Raw genomic sequence first — 20,097 nt, 5'->3', positions numbered from 1 at the left:
GAGGTGACAATAGAATCATGGAATCACAGAATCAAGCAGGCTGGAAATGACCTCAAAGATCACCAGGTCCAACCTAATACCTAACACCTCCTGACAGCTAAACCATGGAACACTCCATTTTCAACCTGAGAAATTAATGTGGTATCTTCAGTGAGGCCCAGGTTGAAACTATGCTTGGCAGTGTTCTTAATGCCCAGGTTGGAGCTGCAGAATTACTACCAATCGACCCCACCAGCGTGTTCCACTCTGGAGGACACAGAGAGCCCCTTTCAAGGCATGCTCTTTGGAAAGTGTGGTGAAATACTTGAAGCACAGGACCTGGAAAATATCTTACTTGCTTCTTTAGGAATGTTAATCTCTCAATGTCTGAGCTCAGAGCAAGACAGATTTGCTCTTCTGCCTCTTCCAAAAGGGGCAAAGGCAAATCGCTCACACAAAGGATGGGATGGGATTGGAAAGTTTAAATGGAAAGGCTCTTCACAACTACACAAAACAGTGCAAGGCAGATAAAATGCACCAAAATCCATAGTCTGGGCTTAACACAGGAGCTCATGAAGCCACAGCTTCACACAAGCCTCCCTTCAAACCAGGCCAGCAAACCCAAGCCTTCGTGCCCCGCTGCTACCGGTCCTCCCCACCTCCCATACCAAACCAATGTGGTGCAGCAAAAATTAGGCTTGGCAGCTCCAGATCCCAGTTGGGCCACTCCAGGCCTAATTGGCAGCATTACCAAGGCTGAAACCAGGCCTCCCCTACATGAGATTAAAGCCTGTATGTCCTCCCAGGAAGAGAGAGGGAGGGGAAAGGGAAGAAAACTGACTCTGCAGCCAGTTGTATAGGGATGCAGGACTCATGGGAAGGAAATACCCCTCCTGGGCCACCTCCTCTGGACCTGCTGGAGGTCTGCACTTTGTGGTTCTTACAAGGCACCTAGCCCCTAAACTACCACACTCAATCATTGGAAAAGCTCCACCTACCCAAAGAAAAAACTTCAACTCCTATGTTGCGAAGCTCCCTGGCAGGAATTTCGACTTCATCTTGAGCTTTTCCGTCCGTGATGACAATTGCTACCTTGGGAAAGCCTTTTCTTGCTCCAGCAGCCTCAGTGAAGGTGTTCTGAACCAAGTAATCAATAGCCTCGCCTGAAAAACAAATGACAGCAGCAAGCTGTGTTTTATTGGGCCTGAGTGAGCTAGGGTTTAAAGCAAATCTGAATTACCACACCAAAGGCTGAAGAAAGGCAGAAGTGGGGGGGCTGTACCTGTCATTGTGTTGCCACCTTTGTAAGGGATCCTTTTAATTGCATCAATCAGGTCATTTCTCCTGAAATACTCATTGAGATTGAACTCTGTCCTGGTATCTGAACTGTACTGAACAACTCCAACTCTTGTCTTCTCTTCCCCGATGTCAAAAGCTGACACCAGGGCAACCATGAAGTCCAGAATGTATCCGAAGTTGCTTCTCCCTACGCTCCAGGAACCATCCACCAGGAAAACCAGATCTGTCATGGCACTTATGGAGCATCCTGGAACACACACAGACACACACACACACAAAAACCTCTTTTAGTGAGAATCAGTGAGAAATGTCTGACACAAACTCAGCAGGCAGAAGCTACACCAAATGGATATTTAGTATTCTTAGCTGGAAGATTTCACTGGGGGAAGCACTCCTCACAGAAGTGACCAGCCTTCTGGCTGCCCTCACCAAAAGGGAACTGGCACACAGATACTCGGGTTTGGGACACCTCCCACGCTGTTTCACAAGATCTGTGCTGCCACAGCAGAGGAAAACTCACACAGGATGCTCTTTGCAACTGTTTGATGTTCTATAGAGTAGAGTAGAGTAGAGTAGAGTACAATAGACCAGACCAGGTTGGAAGAGACCTTCAAGATCATTGTGTCCAACCTATCATCCAACACCACCCAACCAACTAGACCATGCAACCTAGCACCCTATCAAGTCTCCTCCTGAATACCTCCAGGGATGGAGACTCCACCACCTCCTCGGGCAGCCCATTCCAAAGGGAATAGAGTAGAGTAGAGTAGAGTAGAGTAGAGTAGAGTAGAGTAGACCAGACCAGACCAGACCAGACCAGACTGGAAGAGACCTTTGAGATCATCAAGTCCAACCTATCACCCAGCACCATCTAATCAACTCAGCCATGGCACCAAGTGCCTCATCCAGGCTCTTCTTAAACACCTCCAGTGATGGTGACTCCACCACCTCCCTGGGCAGCACATCCCAATGGCCAATCTCTCTTGCTGGGAAGGATTTCTTCCTCACACCCAGCCTAAAACTGATGGCCACACTATTTCTGATACAGGCCAGGATGCTGTTGGCCTTCTTGGCCACCTGGGCATACTGCTTGCTGACATGGAGCTGGCTTTCAACAAGCATCCCCAGGTCCTTATCTGCCAGGCAGCTTTCCTGCTACTCTGCCCCAGGCATTATGGCATTAGCGTGACCCAGGTGCAGGAGCCAGCACTTGTTAAACTGCATACAACTGACCTTGGCCCATTGATCCACCCCATTTGCACCTTATTCTTTCAGTGTGGCTACAAATTCCTTCCACCCTAGCTCCTTCCCAAGTTTTCTTAACTCTGGATGATTTTACCTGTTAACTTCACTGCTAGGTACAGCAGGAATAGAATTCAACCTTATGGGAGCCCACAGCTAGACCTCACATCTCTAAAATGTCAGAGAAACTGAAAGACAAAACTCCTTACTTTGTAACTGAGCCTCAATCTTCTTTTCTTCTGGTAAGCCTGGGCCACCTGTCTGGACTGCACAAAGCACAACAGAGGGAGAATTAATGGAGAAAATGAAGTTACGCTTGCAAAGGTCAAACAAAAGCATGGGGGGACACAAACATCCCAGGGCTCAGGACGTGACAATGTGAGTGCAGGTTATGGATGCATCTGACAGATTTGACAGCACAGCAGCCAGGGCAACACAAAATACAGGGGAAAAATGGCAAATCACTGAGAATCCTCTGAATTTGTACATCTTGGGCAGGAATTTCCTGAGAATGAACTGCAACATCCCTGGATGAAAGGCCAGAATTAGCCCTTTCTAACAGACAGGAGAGCTCATGATGAGTAACTTTCCTGTGAGTGGTTGGGGATCACAGAACTGTCAGGGTTGGAAGAGACCTCAAGGATCACTTAGTCACAACCCCCCCTGCCATGGGCAGGGACACCTTCCACCAAACCAGATTGCCCAAGGCTTCGTCCAACCTGGACTTGAACACCTCCAGGGAGGAGGCAGCCACAGCCTCCCTGGGCAACCTGTGCCAGGCTCTCACCACCCTCATGGGGAACAACTTCTTCCTCACAGCCAAGCTCAATCTCCCCACTTCTAGTTTTGTTCCATCCCCCCCAGTCCTATCACTCCCTGACACCCTCACAAGTCCCTCCCCAGCTTTCTTGGAGCCCCCTGCAGCTCCTGGAAGGCCACAATGAGGTCTCCTGGGAGCCTTCTCTTCTCCAGCCTGCACAACCCCAACTCCCTCAGTCTGTCCTCACAGCAGAGCAGCTCCAGCCCTCTGCTCCTCCTCATAGCCCTTCTCTGGACACCTTCCAGCACCTCCAGATCCTTCCTGGCACAGAGGCTCCAGAACTGGACACAGAACTCCAGGTGAGGTCTCAGCAGAGTGGAGCAGAGGGGCAGAATCCCCTCCCTGGCCCTGCTGGCTAGGCTGTTCAGACAGTTACAACTGATGAGATTCTAGGTAGGTGGAAATTGTGTGGAGGAACTGGACTAAGGCAAAGTTCTGTGAATGACCACTTGCTTTTCTGATTGTGTCACAGGCACTTACTTGTCAGCTGGCCAAAAACAGGTAGACTCTCCTCTCTTTCATCATATGAAGCTATTGAGACAACATACTCTCTATCAGGTATAAGGTCAGATAAGACAGTCTGGGTAGTGCTAGGTGAAAGAGTAAATTCTTTAGTAGGTCCATCTGCAATAAACACATCAAACAGTTAATGCAGCCTTCAAATCCTGTATCATTTAAAAAGAAAAAAAGGGGGAGGGGGGAAGGCAACAAAATAATCTAAATTTAATCTAAATTTCAACACTAAAGGCTGGAAGGGAGCTCCAGAGAGCATCCAGTGCAAGCCCCCTGCCAAAGCAACATCACCCAGGGGAGTCTGCACAAGAATGAGTCCAGGTAGGGTTGGAAAGGCTCCAGAGAAGGAGACTCCACAACCTCTCTGGGCAGCCTGCTCCAGGCCTCCCTCACCCTCACAACAAAGAACTTTCTCCTCCTGGGCAGCTGAAACCTTCTCTGCTCAAGTTTGTCTCCAGTGCTCCTTGGCTTCTTGCTGTGCAGCACCCACAAGAGCTTGGCCCCCTCCCCTTGACCCCCAGCCCTCAGCTCTTGAGAGACATTGAGCAGATCCCTCTCAGCCTTCTCCTCTCCAGGCTAAACAGCCCCAGGGCTCTCAGTCTCTCTTCCCAGGGGAGATGCTCAAGTCCCCTAAGCATCCTCCTGCCTCTGCCTTGGACTCTCCCCAGCAGCTCTCTGTCTCTCTTCAGCTGGGGAGCCCCAAACTGGACCCAGGATTGCAGCTGTGCTCTCAGCAGGGCAGAGCAGAGGGAGAGAAGAACCCCAGAATTGTTCCAAACTAAGTGTGGAAAGCACCAGGTCACAGGACTGCTTCAGAAATGTATTATTCAGCATTCAGTATTCCTAAGGTTGGAAGAGACCTCAAAGGTCATCAAGTCTAACCTGTCACCACAAACCTCATGACTAGAGTAGGCAGGACACTACTGCCCACTGCAGGCTTGAACTCATGACCTTCCCATTAAGGGTCTGATGTGCTACCAACTGAGCCAGCAGCCCTTAGCACTCTGTGATTCTGTGCAGTTAGCTGGAAGCAAAAATAAACCCAAGCCTTTAGGAAAAGAAGGACATTCATGCCAGAGCAGCTCACAGAACTCACCATTGGTTGGGACCACCGTTATCCTGTAACCCACTATGGCATCTGGTGGCCTTTTCCATGACATTTGAACATTGTGTTCATCTATGATTGTAAAGTTCAAGTCTGACGGGGGGTTAACTGCAAAAGATTTACAGCGGGAGGAGGAGGTGTGAGAGCTTGAACCAACTCTGGGGCAAAGGAATCAGGCAATCAAAAGCAACAATGAGCAAAGCTTACTAAAAAGCAACTAAAGAAATAAATAAAATTGTCTTTGCATAAATTTGTTTCCAACAAATATGAAGATATGTTGTTGGAAGGTGGGGGGGGAAGAGGGATGAGGGGGGAAGAGTAAAATATAAGCTGACAAAAATACGATGAAACACCACAGGGCATAGGGCACTACAGAGAGGACAGCACAGAACAGAGGATCCTTGAGTTGCCAAGACATTCAAGAGTGGCCAGCAAAAATCAAGCACAATGGGGGGGGTGGGGGTGGGGGAAACACAAAAAAACCAACATTTGGGTACAGGTACAATGAGTTCACAGATAAATCACCACATAGGCAAACGTCTCACATCACAATCGAAAGGGAAACGCTGGGGGAGGGCTGGGTTGGGGGTGGGGGGGTTGGGGGTTTGGGGTTGGGTTTTTTGTCCATGCTGGGTGCAATCCGTACAGGCATGCCAAAAACAAAAAGATCACAACCTGCTTACAACATCAGGAGATCATTTAGTACATCGAGAACACAGCACTCTGCTTGAGCAGGCAGCAAAGAATTGATCAGCTTTGGTTATTTTATCATCATGATGATGATGATGATTATTATTATTATTCATTATTATTTCAATAGGGTCTCTGCAGAGTTTTGTTTCTCATCAATTGCACTGAATCTGGAAACTTTGCAGAGGAAAAACAAATATATCTATATATATTCTCAAGAATACAGGAGGGGAAAAGGTTGAGCAGGGAGGTGGTGGAGTCACCGTCCCTGGAGGTGTGTCAAAAAGGGATTGGACGTGGCACTTGAAGCCATGGTTTAGTTAGTCTTGAGGTGTTGGGTGATAGGTTGGACTTGATGAGCTCTAAGGTGTTTTCCAGACATATTGATTTTATGATTGAATGCTTGGTAAAGCAATTTCTCCCAGGGTCTAGATGTAGATACACATCTGAATGCATACCAATCATAATTATCATACATTTATTCATCATTTTAATTCCAAATCTGGAGAGCTCCACCTGTTTGCTCCTGGAAGCCACCCAAGTGGCCCACTTTGCACATGGGTGCAAAGGATCCAGGAACTAAGGGGAATGGGAATTAGAGGAGAGAAGAAGAGGAGAGAAGAGGAGAGAAGAGGAGAGAAGAGGAGAGAAGAGGAGAGAAGAGGAGAGAAGAGGAGAGAAGAGGAGAGAAGAGGAGAGAAGAGGAGAGAAGAGGAGAGAAGAGGAGAGAAGAGGAGAGAAGAGGAGAGAAGAGGAGAGAAGAGGAGAGAAGAGGAGAGAAGAGGAGAGAAGAGGAGAGAAGAGGAGAGAAGAGGAGAGAAGAGGAGAGAAGAGGAGAGAAGAGGAGAGAAGAGGAGAGAAGAGGAGAGAAGAGGAGAGAAGAGGAGAGAAGAGGAGAGAAGAGGAGAGAAGAGGAGAGAAGAGGAGAGAAGAGGAGAGAAGAGGAGAGAAGAGGAGAGAAGAGGAGAGAAGAGGAGAGAAGAGGAGAGAAGAGGAGAGAAGAGGAGAGAAGAGGAGAGAAGAGGAGAGAAGAGGAGAGAAGAGGAGAGAAGAGGAGAGAAGAGGAGAGAAGAGGAGAGAAGAGGAGAGAAGAGGAGAGAAGAGGAGAGAAGAAGAAGAAGAAGAAGAGGAGAGAAGAAGAGGAGAGAAGAAGAAGAGGAGGAGAGAAGAAGAAGAAGAAGAGGAGGAGAGAAGAAGAAGAAGAGGAGGAGGAGAGAAGAAGAAGAGGAGGAGGAGGAGAGAAGAAGAAGAGGAGGAGGAGGAGAGAAGAAGAAGAGGAGGAGGAGGAGAGAAGAAGAAGAGAGAAGAGAATTGACCAGGTTGGAGAAGACCTTTGAGATCATTGAGTCCAGCCTATCACCCAACACCATAAAAATGTCTGCAATTTGCTGAAGCAGTTGAAGTTTTGGGGGGGGGAATAAAACAAGATCCCACCAGTTTACACCAGGCTGCTGTAGGAGTTTCAGAGGTGTAAACCATTCCTTACCACCTTCCCTTTGCAGCAGGCGGTACCCATACTGGGAGCGGCATTTTACACGTCAAAATGCCAGTATGGTTCCACACAACACAGGGGTTAATTATCAACAGACAACATCAAAAGTGTATTTATGGACATTTATTTTCACAGGACCTATAGGAAACAGCAAAAGAAGGGCACCAGTGATCTGAACAAATGAGGGCAAGTCGAACTCCTACCAGCTGATGACAGAAGTAACTGAACAGTACAGGAAGAAAACAGTTCACACAGGGCTGGCTTGCAGCATCATGCAGATGGAGATGAGATGTTGATGATTATTTTGGTTTAAGCTTCCCACGATGGACAAAAGCCTCCATGTACAAGGTCCATGACACAAATGGATATTTTATAATGATATTCTCCTTGTCAGCTCCATGCTGGCTCATGCAGTAATTTGCTGACTCACTGTCAGTGCATGGTAGGTGTATTATATACTACCCTTTAAACAGCTCTACAGAGTAAGATTAGATTCAGCCATACTCATCACAGAATCCACCAGGTTGGAAAAGACCTCAGAGATCACCAAGTCCAACGTATTACCTAATACCTAACACCTCCTGACAACTCAACCATGGCTCCATGGGCCTCATCCAAGCCTTTTCTGAACACTTCCAGGGATGGGGACTCCGCCACCTCCCTGGGCAGCACATCCCAGTGGCCAACTGCTCTTTCTGGGAAGAACTTTTTCCTCACCTCCATCCTAAACTTCCCCTGGCACATCTTGAGACTGTGTCCTCTTGTTCTGGTGCTGGTTGCCTGGGAGAAGAGATCAACACCCACCTGGCTACAACCTCCCTTCAGGGAGTTGTAGACAGCAATAAGGTCTCCCCTGAGCCTCCTCTTCTCCAGGCTAAGCAACCCCAGCTCCCTCAGCCTCTCCTCACAGGGCTGTGCTCCAGACCCCTCCTCAGCTTTGTTGCCCTTCTCTGGACATGTTCAAGCATCTCAATGTCCTCTCCTTGCTATGCACTCTTCTTTAACTACTTGTGAGACCATTTTGCAGGCATTTGAAATAGAGAGGTCTTCCTTGTTTCGTGGAAGATCTCCATCAGAGGTCAGATATTTTATTATTTCATCTTCCCTTCCCACCCATCAACATAATTTGAAGAGTAGATAAAGAAATCAATGCTGGAATGTCAGGGTTGGACCTGATGATCTCTGGAGGTCCCTTCCAACCTCTAATGTGCTGTGATAATGTACATTTAGGTTAAAAAATAAAAGGAAGAAACCACTTGTCCAATTGCAGTAGGTAATATTGAGCTCAGAAACAACAGAAACAAAGCCAAACCTCTCAACCAATTGTGCAGGTTTGGGGTTTTCATTCCTTTGAATTTCCTGTCATTTGCAACCATAGGAAAATATGGCTCTGCAGTACTGATGCCACAGCTAACACTAGCGCTGGAGTGAATGTTATTTCTCCTACTGTCCATACACAGGCAGTGAGATTAGACCATTAACCTGCATGCACAGTTCCATCAACCATTCCATTCAGGAGTATCAAGGTGCCAGAGAGACAGCAGCCCCTTAGTAACCAACCTCATGCAGCAAACACCAGGTGAGGAGTAAACTACCCCGAGGGGGGTCAGAATATCATTATAAAATACTGGTTCGGTAGCAATGGCTCAGGACAAATTTAATGCAAAGGCAGAGACAACTGACCTGAGCATGCTTTCAATTAAAAAATAAATAAATAAATGAAAATTAAGTACATGGAAGGATAAAAAAAAAACAAAAACATAGCTCCACCAACCTTGGAAGTAAATTGGGGCATGTTGCAGCAGAGGCTTTAGGCTTTAGCTGCTGAAGGGCAGCAGCAGCCCAGCTTGTTGGTATCCAAATGATGGGATTCCAGATAAACTGAAAAAAACTGACTGTGAGGAAAAGTCTTGAGCATTTTCAAGGGACTCCAATCATCCACTTCAGCAAAATACAAGCGTGGGTCGTGGCAGGCAACCAGAGCAGCACGTCGATACTCGAGCGACGTCGCCTTGCGTCCAGGGGTTCTCAGCCTTCAAGGGTAAGCGCAGCGCTGCAGGGGACCTCAGAGAGTCCCCTCGGCCATCCCACGGCCAAAACTCGACCAGCCATCCCATGTCATACCTGACATGGTTGCTCAGATCATCCTCAAAGACTTCCACTGCTGGCAAGACAGCCAGCTGCCCACAGAAATTGCTCCAAAGCCTCACTCCCTGTATCATCACAAAGTTAATCCCAACCCTCGCCTTTGCTACTGCACTTTAAATCCATTCATTCACAGCCTGTGGCTGGCTTATCACAGAGTCACAGAACCATTCAGGTGAGAAAGGACCCTCAGCATCACCATCCCAAACATTAACCCTACTCTACAAGGGTCACCCCTAAACCACAGCCCCAAGCATCACAGCCAAACCACCTTCAAACACAGCCAGACTTCGGGACTCCACCACCTCCCTGCCCAGCACATCCCAAGCCCTGACCACTCTTTCCCTGGAAACATTTTTCCTAGTGTCCACTCTAAACCTACCCAGGGGCAGCTTGAGACTGATCCCTCTTGGTCTATCACTAATTCCCTGGGAGAAGAGGCCAACACCAATCTCTCCACAACCTTCTTTCAGGTAGCTGGAGACAGCCAGGAGGTCTCCCTGCAGCCTCCTCTCTTTCCCACTAACCATCCCCAGCTCCTTCAGCCTCTCTCCAGCAGATTGCTTCTCCAGGCCCTTCCCAGCTTCCTTGTCCTCCTTTGCCCTGGGGTTTTTGTCTGTCATCGAAGAGATTTGCAGTGCACTGTAAATCAGCTGTGGACAAGGACACCTTTCACTAGACCAGGTTGCTCAAGTCCTTCCTTGCCCTCTTCTGCCCTGGCTCCAGCACCTCCACAGCCTTTGGCTTTCTTGGCCCCCTGGGCACACTGCTGGCTCCTCTTCAGCTGCTTGTCCATCAGCACCCCCAGGTCCCTTTCTACCAGCAGTTTCCAGCCACACTGCCCCAAGACTGGAGCCTTGCTTGGGGTTGTTGTGCCCCAAGGGCAGGACCTGACACTTGGCCTTGTTGAAGCTCATCCTGGCAATGCTGACCATGGATCCAATCTAAGTCCCTCTGCAGAGCCTCCCTACCCTGGTGCAGATCAACATTGACACCTAACTTGGTGTCACCTATAAACTTATTGCTGACACACTCTGTGTCTTCATCAAGGTCATCAATAAAGATGTGAAACAGAAGCGATCCCAACACTGATCCCTGAGGAGCACCACTTGTGATCTCCCCCTGGCTCTTTGTGATCACAGATGGGGGAAAAAGATACGTGACAGAAAGAGATCTTGGTGTGAGGACACACAGGGAACACACTGGAGTGTGGCAGTGCTGGACTAAAAAGGCAAGAGACAGCCTGAAATGCAGAGCATTAAAGCACAGCATCACACATGAGAAGTCTCAGCTGAGAGAGAGCCACCAGAAGAGCTGCAAACTAAGGCAAGAAGAATTTCACTGTCAAAGAGCAAAAACGCCAAGCACGAGGGCAGATTTGCTTCCTTGTCCAGGGTAAACAAACAACTTCCCCAGTGAAATGCCATGAATGCATTTAGACTGCGTGTTGGTTTTACCCCCTCTGCTGCTGCAGAGAGCTGCCAGCTAGAAGCCCCTGCGCTGCCCAAGGGGAGGAAGCTCAGGCTCTGCAGGAAAGCTCAACCACCGTTACTGCGGCTCACTGCCCTGCCAACAGCAGCAGAGCACAGCTCTCACGGAGGACTCGCAGAGCAGCTGTGATGCTGGTGAAGAACCAGTTTCATCCTGGAAGATTCAAGAATCCATGAACAGCAGTACTGGATAAACAGCAGATCTGCTCCCAGGGGAGGCTGACAGAAATGAAAGCCAAAAGGAAGGCAGAAAAATAGAACTAAGCATTTCCTTCCCTCTGCTTTCACTCCATCTTACAGAAACACTCATTCAGGTTGGAAAAGACCCTCAGCATCACCATCCCAAACATTAACCCTACTCTACAAGGGTCACCCCTAAACCACAGCCCCAAGCATCACAGCCGAACCACCTTCAAACACAGCCAGCCCTGGACACTCCACCACCTCCCTGCCCAGCACATCCCAAGCCCTGAGCACTCTTGTGCCTAAGCTCCACTCTCAACCTCCCCAGGGGCAGCTTGAGGCTCTGCCCTCTTCTTCTCTCACTAATGCCCTGGGAGCAGAGAGCAGCAGCAGCCTCTGCACAGCCTCCTTGCAGGGAGCTGTAGACAGCCAGGAGCTCTCGCCTCAGCCTCCTCTCTTGCCCACTAACCATCCCCAGCTCCTTCAGTCTCTCTTCTTCAGACTTCTTCTCCAGGCCCTTCCCAGCTTCCTTGCCCTCCTCTGCCCTGGCTCCAGCACCTCCACAGCTCTCTGCCATTGAGCTGCCCAAAACTGGACACAGCATTCAAGGTGTGACCTCCCCAGAGCTGAGTGCCAGGGGACAATCACCTCTTCCCACCCTCTATCAACAATCTTTACCACATCAAGCTGCCCTCTCCCTTGCCCTCCTCTCATATTTTCATCCCATCAGGTGTCTACTCACACCTCAGGGAACACAAATTCAACTGCATCTCTTGTGAATCCTACAGGGAGAGCCAAAGGAAGAAACAAGAACCCAAAACCAAACCAAAGCCACAAACAAAATCAACAACAAAAGGGAGAGGACTGACCGGGGGGTGGTGGAGGGAGAGCTTTGCTACAATGTGATATGAAAGATGGGGAAAAACATAGGCTAAAGGACAGGAGAAATTCAGTTCAGCTGATAGGATTTAAGCTGCAGCCCTACCACAGCTAAAGCAAAGAAGATCCAACGTGCAGTTGTACCAGATTGAGTGACAAAATGGACACAGTGCAGAAGGGTGACCTGCAAACAGAGCAAAAACACCCTGCAAAGATAAAGAAACCCTGTGAAAGCAATTCCCACCAGGCACTGCTGGCTTTGGACCTTCCATCTTCAGCACCACTGTTTCTCACTTCTTTTTCAGCACCACTGTTTCTCTCTGCACTTCCTGCTCGAGACACCTCTCTTACTGCAAAACCCTGGAGCCATGAGGCATTTCTCATGGGAACCTGATCACTCCAAACCAGCTATTGAGTTTAATACACATCTCTGAATGTAGAGTAACACAGTTCTTGCCCAGGAGCACTCCTGAGATCAGGCTTTGTCTACTCTTTTGCTCAGGTTTGGTGCATCCTTCAACATGAGATCCAAACAAGCCCAGCCAGTTTGGCTGGCAACATGTCTGTTTTGTTCTAATCGCTGTGTGCTTCTCCCAGCACATCTTTCTAGCTTCCATTAACTCTTCTCAAGCCATGGCTGGTTTAGTCCACTCTACAGCTCAGTAAAACACCTTCACTCCCATTCTGAAAGAATGGAAGGGAATGGAAGGGAATGGAAGGGAATGGAAGGGAATGGAATTAACCAGTTTGGAAAAGACCTCAGAGATCATCCAGTCCAACCTATCACTCAACACCATCTAATCAACTAAACCATGGCACCAAATGCCTCATCCACTCTCCTCCTAAACACCTCCAGGGATGGTGACTCCACCACCTCCCTGAGCAGCACATTCCAATGGCCAATAACTCTTTCTGTGAAGAAGTTCTTCCAACATCCAGCCTAAACCTCCCCTGCTTGAGATCCTCCATGCATGCAGTAGCAGTGCAGGACAACTGCAACATGACTTCAAGTGAGCTCCCTCCCTCCTAAGACGGGGGAGAGCACACAAACAACATCCACTCCCTTCCTCCATCAGAACTTTCTCTGCTTTCTCTGGCATGGAGGTCCTGCATTTCAAATGCAGCTCTGAAACGACTTCAAATGACCTTCTTTGGTTCCTCAGCCAACAACAACGCAAAGCGAGGAGGCAGGAGGCTGATCCTCCCCTAGAGTGACCAGATGTTGCACTCCAGGCAGGAATGTCATCTTTTCCCAGGAAGCCTCTAGCATTTACATCTGTGGGCCCCAAGCAAGCACTGCTGTGGAGGGGGCAAACACACCCCAGAGACGTTTCTGATGCACTGTGCTTTTAGCAGCCGTCAGCCAAGGTGACGAGGTCCAGACACAGGGGCTTGCAGCAGGCCATGGTCAGAGAATTTGATTCAGTTCAATACAGAATGAGAAGGAAGAAGGGCTTTTAAAAAATGGACTACTGACACTGGCTTCTGGTTTCTTTCCAGTGAATCTGGAGGAGTTCACACTCAATGGCATCAGCTCCCAGAGGTCAGATGAAGTCATTTCAGCGCAGTACCTTCAACCAGGATGGTTACTGTGAGCAGAGCCATGCAGCTTGCACAGAAGGGTGACAGGGAAGCTTTGCCCCTAAACCTGCTGTTAATCCAACAGAGAGACAAATGTACCAGGGCCTGGCCATTTGGAGCCACGCTGTGGTGAGGGTGGCAAGCACTATGGGTCTGCCCAGGCTCTTATCCCTGCAGCTAGAGGCAGGGCACTGCCACTGGCTGACAGCGACCTCAGCCTTCAGAGAGACTGCTCCAGGGCCCTGCGAGGGGGAGGAGGAGAGGGGAAAAGAAGCCTCTTTGGGAATGACAGCACCACATGAATGTCAGAGCCTTGAATCCCTACGCACCACAGAAAGTCGCAGAATCCAGCAGCTTGGAAGAGACCTCCCAAGAGCATCTCCCTAGCTATATCCTCTATGTCAGATCCACCACGGCGGCCGAAGAGTTCCCAAGGGAGGGTGCAGCCACCCCAGAGCTCAGCCGGGGGTCGCCCCGCCGAGCAGGGGAGGCTGGAATGCCACAGGCTGGCGGGGCAGAGGCGAGGGGGTCCGGCCGGCACAAAACACACAGGCGCAGGGAGCCAAACTCTGTTGGAGCATTTTATTTCAGACCTGCGGGTTGTCGGTTTGCTTTCTCAACACAGCTAAACGAGACTCCACGGCACGGAGCCAAGCCATTCCTGGTGGGTCAGCGGGGCGGCAGCAGCGCAGGTCCCGGCCGCGCCGGGCTGGCCGCCAGCCGCGGCGGTGGCCGTGGGCTCCTCGGGGCGCTGTGCCCGGGCGGCCACGCCAGGCAGCCTGCATCCTGTCTGTGGGGCGGTGTGGACAGCACACCAGAGAGACAGAGAGAGGGAGCTACGGGCCGGCTGCCTAGCCGGGAGAAACAGAGCACAGAAGGAGCTGGGCAAGGAAGGAGAGGCGTTTCTCTGAAGGAGAGAAAGAGAGAAGGTGAAGTAGTCACACTCAAAAACGGAGAGGGAGAGAGCCAGTAGCTCAAGGCTGGTTGGGAGGTTTGCTGGTGTGTGGGGCGCTGGGAGGAAGGCGGCAGGGAGGGGAAGGTTACCTTCAGCCTCGATGGAAGAGAGGAGGGCGGCTGCACACAGAGCAGCAACTGCCGAGCACAGCGCTGTCTTCATTTCTGCCCTTTCAGATCACAACAACATGAATGAATCTGCAGTGATGGAGAGGGGAGGGGGGAGAAGGGAGACAGGAGAAGGAAACGATACGCGTGGATTAGAGGATTGCGTGGGTGCATTCATGAAACACACACACACACCAAAAAAAAAAGAGGCACCGTGGAATTCACTTTGTTCCCTTATCCCCAGCCCCCACCCGCGGGACCAGGTTGAAATCTCTAGACTTGAAATCCACCCAAGACCCTGACAGATCTGCAATGACTAACTGGAGAGTCTCGTCTCGAAATAATGTGCCTTTTGTTGCTGAACCCTTTCCAAGCACGGTAAGCACACGTGGCTTTAACCTGGCCGGGGTTAATTCGATCGGGGAAGGGGCGGCGAAGGTCCTTGCCTCCTCCGCACAGGCGGGAGCCAGGAGGGAGCTCCATGACTTCATCGCGGAGCGTGGTGATGGCTAATTCAGAGGTCATTCCTGCCTTGGATTAACTAAATGTCTCTTTCAGATGGGGGGGCGGATTTTATTCGGCTCCTTTTTCATAACTGTTGAAGCACTTAGTTAGCTATGTTTTAGTGGTCCCAGGGCAGTTTGGAAACTGTAATAAAACCTTGGGTTTTTTTTTTTTTCCCCCTGCCTACAACTATGCTATTCTTCATTGCTGGAAGTTCTGAAATAGATTCTACAGCAGTGTATGTAAGACACAGCTGAAACCTGACACGTCTGTCTAGCCACGATGTTTCAACATCTGATAATTCATTTACACGTCCTGAGAGAAAATAGATTTAAAGCACACCGTAAAAAGCAGACAGGGCAAGGGGGAAAAAAAAAGGGCTCTCACAATTGCTGCAGGCTGTCTAGCAAAATAGGTGGGATTAGACCAAGTTAGTGGTTCCTAATTGCAGGCAGCTCTGCCTTCATAACTGTGTGCTCTAGGTCACATCAAACCATTCCTCCAGCAAAACTTCCACGTTATGTCCTTGGCCAAGCAAAAGGCTAAATATGAGCAGTGCTCATTGCCCAGGCTCCTAAGAGTTTCCAAAGCCTGAATTTTTCTGTCTTGGGAAGTAGGGGAGGGGTAATTCATTTGAATACAGTCACAAATGCACCATATATCATACTTAGGCTGGAGGGAAGAGAATTCCAAAGAGCAATTAGGCAACAGATTTGAATGGGGAAGATGCCAAGAGCAAACCAAAAGAACAATACATCAATCACCAGCCTGCAGAAACAGCTTGAAGAGGAAAATGATATTCTTTTGCCATCTGGAGAACTAGCCAGCAAGGTACATTTAGTGGGTAGATGCTAGGGAGATCCAGGAATTTCCTAGTTACTGGTACCGAAGGCTTCTCTCTGGGCAGCTGTGTATCCAAGTGCCCCTCACTGCACACAGAATTACCAAGAGCTTGAAGGAAAACTCAGCAACGGTTTCAGTCCCAACAGTTCCTCCAGCACAATGGTATTGACCATAACGACTCCCTGACGCTACCACGAGAAGACCAAGGTTAACATTAAACAGTCCTGAAAGCTCCGAAGCCATACGGCTGCTCTGCGTGGGAAATGGCTCTCCCCAGACACATCTACCACATTCTGCAGGAGTTTAAGGGTCGCCTAAAAATCAGCGCGAATTGACTTTTCTCCTGGAAATGCTGTGTGGGCTTGGAGTGCCATCTTTTGATCCTCTGGAAGAGCAAGATAAACGAATCCCCTCTCAAAGGCATCTCTCGAGTTCACTACTGCTCCAGGTCTACCATTCCTGACACACATTTTTCTTTCACGGAACAAAACGTCTCGGGCAAAGCATTCGTTTGCCCGCCTAGAAACACTTTGCTTCCTTCTTGCAAACGCGGGGGTGTGAAGGAAAACCTGGAAGGTCCTCTGGCTCGCTCAGCAGGGACACAAGCAGGCTTTGTGTCCAGACTAAAGGTTTTCCCATTGATCTTTAGAGACCACACAAAAAAAAACCCAACGCAACCCTGCTCTTACACCAGTGCCGAGCCCACCTCATGCTAATTCAACCTACACGCACCTAGCCAAAGCATTTCCAAGCCACACTCGTGCATGACATTTACCGCTTTCGAGAAGAAACAAGCTAAACGGAAAAGCAAATAAATAAACCACAGGGGAAACCCAGTATCAAAGGCTGGGGGGGAAAAAAAGCAACCCAGAAACAAGAGCAAGCATCACCGGCAGCTGCACGCCCAAGGGAGGGAAGAGAGAACTCCTGCCAAAGCCTCAGCGGTAGCGTGCCCGCAGGCGTCCTGAGCGCTGACAGCGGGATCCTCTGGCCGGGACACCGCCAGCGGGGCCGGGACACCGCCGCCTGCCCCTGCACATCTGCCCAGGCAGTGTCCTCTGGCAGCGCACAAGGCCGGCAGCCCGCCGGGCTCCGCCGTGCCTTCCCCGGGCAGCCGGCAGCCCCTCGGGGCGCGCTGCCCTGCGCCTCTCTCTCCTCCGCCCTTTCGGCCTCACGGCTGCGAGCCGGCTCCGACATGCCCAACGCACCCACTGACACACACAAGCTCCTTCTCCTTCCCCGTGTCAGCCTTCAGCCAAGCGCTGCTAATCTCAGCCTCGAGTGCATCGGAAGGGGCTGCGTGCGCGGTGCCTGCGGACAGGCACCGGGGGGACGTCCGAGGGAAGGGCAGGGGATCCCCGCTCCTGCGCGGACACAGACCTTCAGGGGTGGCTGCAGAGCGCAGGGGTCGGTGACAGAGCAGCTCCTGCGGCAGCTCCTCCAGCTGCAGCCGTCGGACCTGGATAAAGGGAGGAGGAGGAGAAAGGATGAAGCTCCGGGGGCACCTTGTGGAGGGAGCGGCAAGTAGCAGCGCTGGCGAAGGAGCAGCAGAAGCAGCGGCAATAGCTGAGCGCAGAGGAGGCGCTTCGGTTCCTGTAGCTCCCGGTGCGAGGGGTCCGTCTGGGAAGACTTGCCTTCTCCAAGTGGGAAGAGCCTCTTCTCAATCTGCTACTTAATAGAGGGCTGTTCCCAGCTCTCAATTTACCCTCGTAAGCGGTTACGAAACTGCAGGGAAGGTGGACTGCTGCCACCGGGTGATATATGCGCTACTCTGCTCCAGCAAGGAAGGGGATCCACTTCTGGAAACTGGCGCATACCTCCGCGCATTCCTGCTGCATGAGGCGGGCGGCCGCCGCGGCAGCGAGCCCAGGGGCAGGGGCCCGGCCCGCCGCCCCCTCCCTCCCCTCGGCTTCCCAAACCGGGGAGGGGACACGGGAGGGCAGTGGAAAAACTGAATCCCAGGGAACGCCGGCGCGGAGGGTGTCCCCATGCGAGGGTTTCCACTCAGTCACCTTCCCCCTCCCTTCGAGGGCCCTCGACGGGGTCGCGGCTGACCCGCGGGGCAGCCTTGCAGAGAAGCGCTGGCAGCCTCAGTGCGGTGGATGGGAGCCTCGGGGCAAAGAGATTAGAGTCATTTTGACACGGTTCAGGTGTGCCTGGTCTCCACCCAAAGCAGCCTACATACATCAAACCATTCCCCTCCCCGCAGAGGTGTTTTGCTTCGAGCACAAAGCGCCGCCGGTGCCCGCAGCGGGGCTGGCGCAGCTTCCCGGGCAGAGGGGACGGGGCGCACGGCCCCGGCAGCCTTCTCCTTTAACCCTGCAGGCAAGCTCCTTCCCGTGGCCCCTATCTGAAGCCGTGTGCCTTCAAAAGAAGTGCACCTTCCAAAACCGGGTAGCCCACCGGGAGGGAGGCTTCGTGAGGGTCTCTCGTCGCTTGCTTCTGGGAGCTCGCCCCTGGTACCCGGCGTGTCCCGGCCTCTGCAGCGCGCCGTGCCTAGAGACTGACACGGTGGGACAGGGTCCCAGGGGAGGCGGGTGGCCCAGATGTGGCCATGCAGAGTTTACAGGGGTTCCGCTCTTGCCCCAGAGCCGCTGACGGCCCCGCGGTGCAGCGGTGTCTACTCCCGCGACCGTGGGGAGATGCCACCTCCAGTAACGCTCTCGGCACAGTCCTTCAGGCTAACGTACAGGTGTTACCGTCCCCACGGAGCGCGTTGTTTCCCGCCCCCTCGGAACGAGTCCGTAAGCTCGGGCCGGGGAAGAGAGCAAGGCGAGAAGCGGGGGCGGGCAGACAGGGTGGGCGGCAAGCCACGGGTGCCCGACGGCTGCGGTCCCGCTCGTCCCGGCTCAGCAGCGCCACCGCGGCGCCATTCGCGGGACACGAGCGCCCCCAGGTGGCCGAGAGAGGACAGCAGCGGCCGAGCGACCGTCACCCAGCCGAGACTTACCGTGGGAAAGCGACGAGAAGGAAATGTAGGATCACAGAATCAGCCAGGTTGGAAGAGACCTCCAAGATCATCAAGTCCAACTGATCACCTAACCCTAGCTAATCAGCCAGACCATGGCACTGAGTGCCTCATCCAGGCTTTTAAACACCTCCAGGGATGTCGACCCCAGTCCCTCCCTGGGCAGCCCATTCCAAGGGGCAACCTCTCTCTCTCTCTGAAGAATTCTTCCTAACATCCAGCCTGAACCAGCCCTGGCACAACTTGAAACTGAGTCCCTTCATTCTGTTGCTCATTGCCTGTGGAAGAGCCCAACCCCCACCTGGCTACAACCTCCCTTCAGGGAGCTGTAGACAGCAATGAGGTCTCCCCTGAGCCTCCTCTTCTCCAGGCTAAACAACCCCAGCTCCCTTAGCTGCTCCTCATAGGTCAGGTTGGTTTGGGCTCTGACCAAATTGTTCTAGTTGAAGATGCCCCTGCTCATTGCAGGGAGGGCTTGGAAGAAATGACCTTTTAAGGTCCCTCCCAACCCAAACCATTCTATGACTCTGCAACATGGCGATGGAAGGAATTGTCTCTCCTGAACCAAGTGGAGGTTGCCTTTCTTTCTGTACCAGATCAGCTGTCTTCATGAGACCCCAAATGCTGAAAACAAAGTGACAGCCAAAAGACTGTCCCCCTCTACTCCACTCTGGTGTGACCCCCACCTGGAGCACTGTGTCCAGTTCTGGAGCCTCTGTGCCAGGAAGGATCTGGAGGTGCTGGAAGGTGTCCAGAGAAGGGCCAGGAGGAGGAGCAGAGGGCTGGAGCTGCTCTGCTGTGAGGACAGACTGAGGGAGTTGGGGTTGTGCAGGCTGGAGAAGACAAGGCTCCAAGGAGACCTCATTGTGGCCTTCCAGGATCTGAAGGGGACTCCAAGAAAGCTGGGGAGGGACTTGTGAGGGTGTCAGGGAGGGATAGGACTGGGGGGAATGGAACAAAAGTATAAATGGGTAGATTCAGATTGGATGTGAGGAAGTTGTTCCCCATGAGGGTGGTGAGAGCCTGGCACAGGCTGCCCAGGGAGGTGGTGGCAGCCTCCTGCCTGGAGGTGTTTGCAGCCAGGCTGGATGTGGCTGTGAGCAACCTGCTGTGGTGTGAGGTGTCCCTGCCCATGGCAGGGGGCTTGGAACTGGCTGATCAGGTTGGACTCAATGATCTTTGAGGTCTCTTCCAACCTTGGTGATACTGTGATCCTTGAGGTCCCTTACAGCCCTGACAATCCTTTTATTCTAAGACAGGCACTGGCATTTCCAGACCCTGTGGAGGTGAGCCAGCCACTCT

General features: G+C 51.5%; 1 protein-coding gene across 1 annotated transcript in view; it reads right to left on the bottom strand.

The window, feature by feature from the left end:
- COL12A1 (collagen type XII alpha 1 chain) overlaps positions 1-17,580 on the bottom strand; it is a 152,796-nt gene extending 135,216 nt beyond the window's left edge. Inside the window, 7 exon segments of the mRNA XM_068165187.1 lie at positions 978-1,142; positions 1,262-1,525; positions 2,730-2,786; positions 3,821-3,964; positions 4,950-5,066; positions 14,463-14,570; positions 17,208-17,580. Coding sequence (XP_068021288.1) covers positions 978-1,142; positions 1,262-1,525; positions 2,730-2,786; positions 3,821-3,964; positions 4,950-5,066; positions 14,463-14,535 — 820 coding nt within the window. The 5' untranslated portion in view covers positions 14,536-14,570; positions 17,208-17,580.
- Between the last annotated feature and the right edge of the window lie 2,517 nt (positions 17,581-20,097).

Source organism: Melanerpes formicivorus, unplaced genomic scaffold (assembly GCF_026170545.1).
Source record: "Melanerpes formicivorus ecotype bairdi unplaced genomic scaffold, bMelFor1.0.p_v2 SCAF_85, whole genome shotgun sequence".
NCBI classification, from domain to species: Eukaryota; Metazoa; Chordata; class Aves; order Piciformes; family Picidae; genus Melanerpes; species Melanerpes formicivorus.
This window is presented reverse-complemented; position numbering and strand designations above follow the sequence as displayed.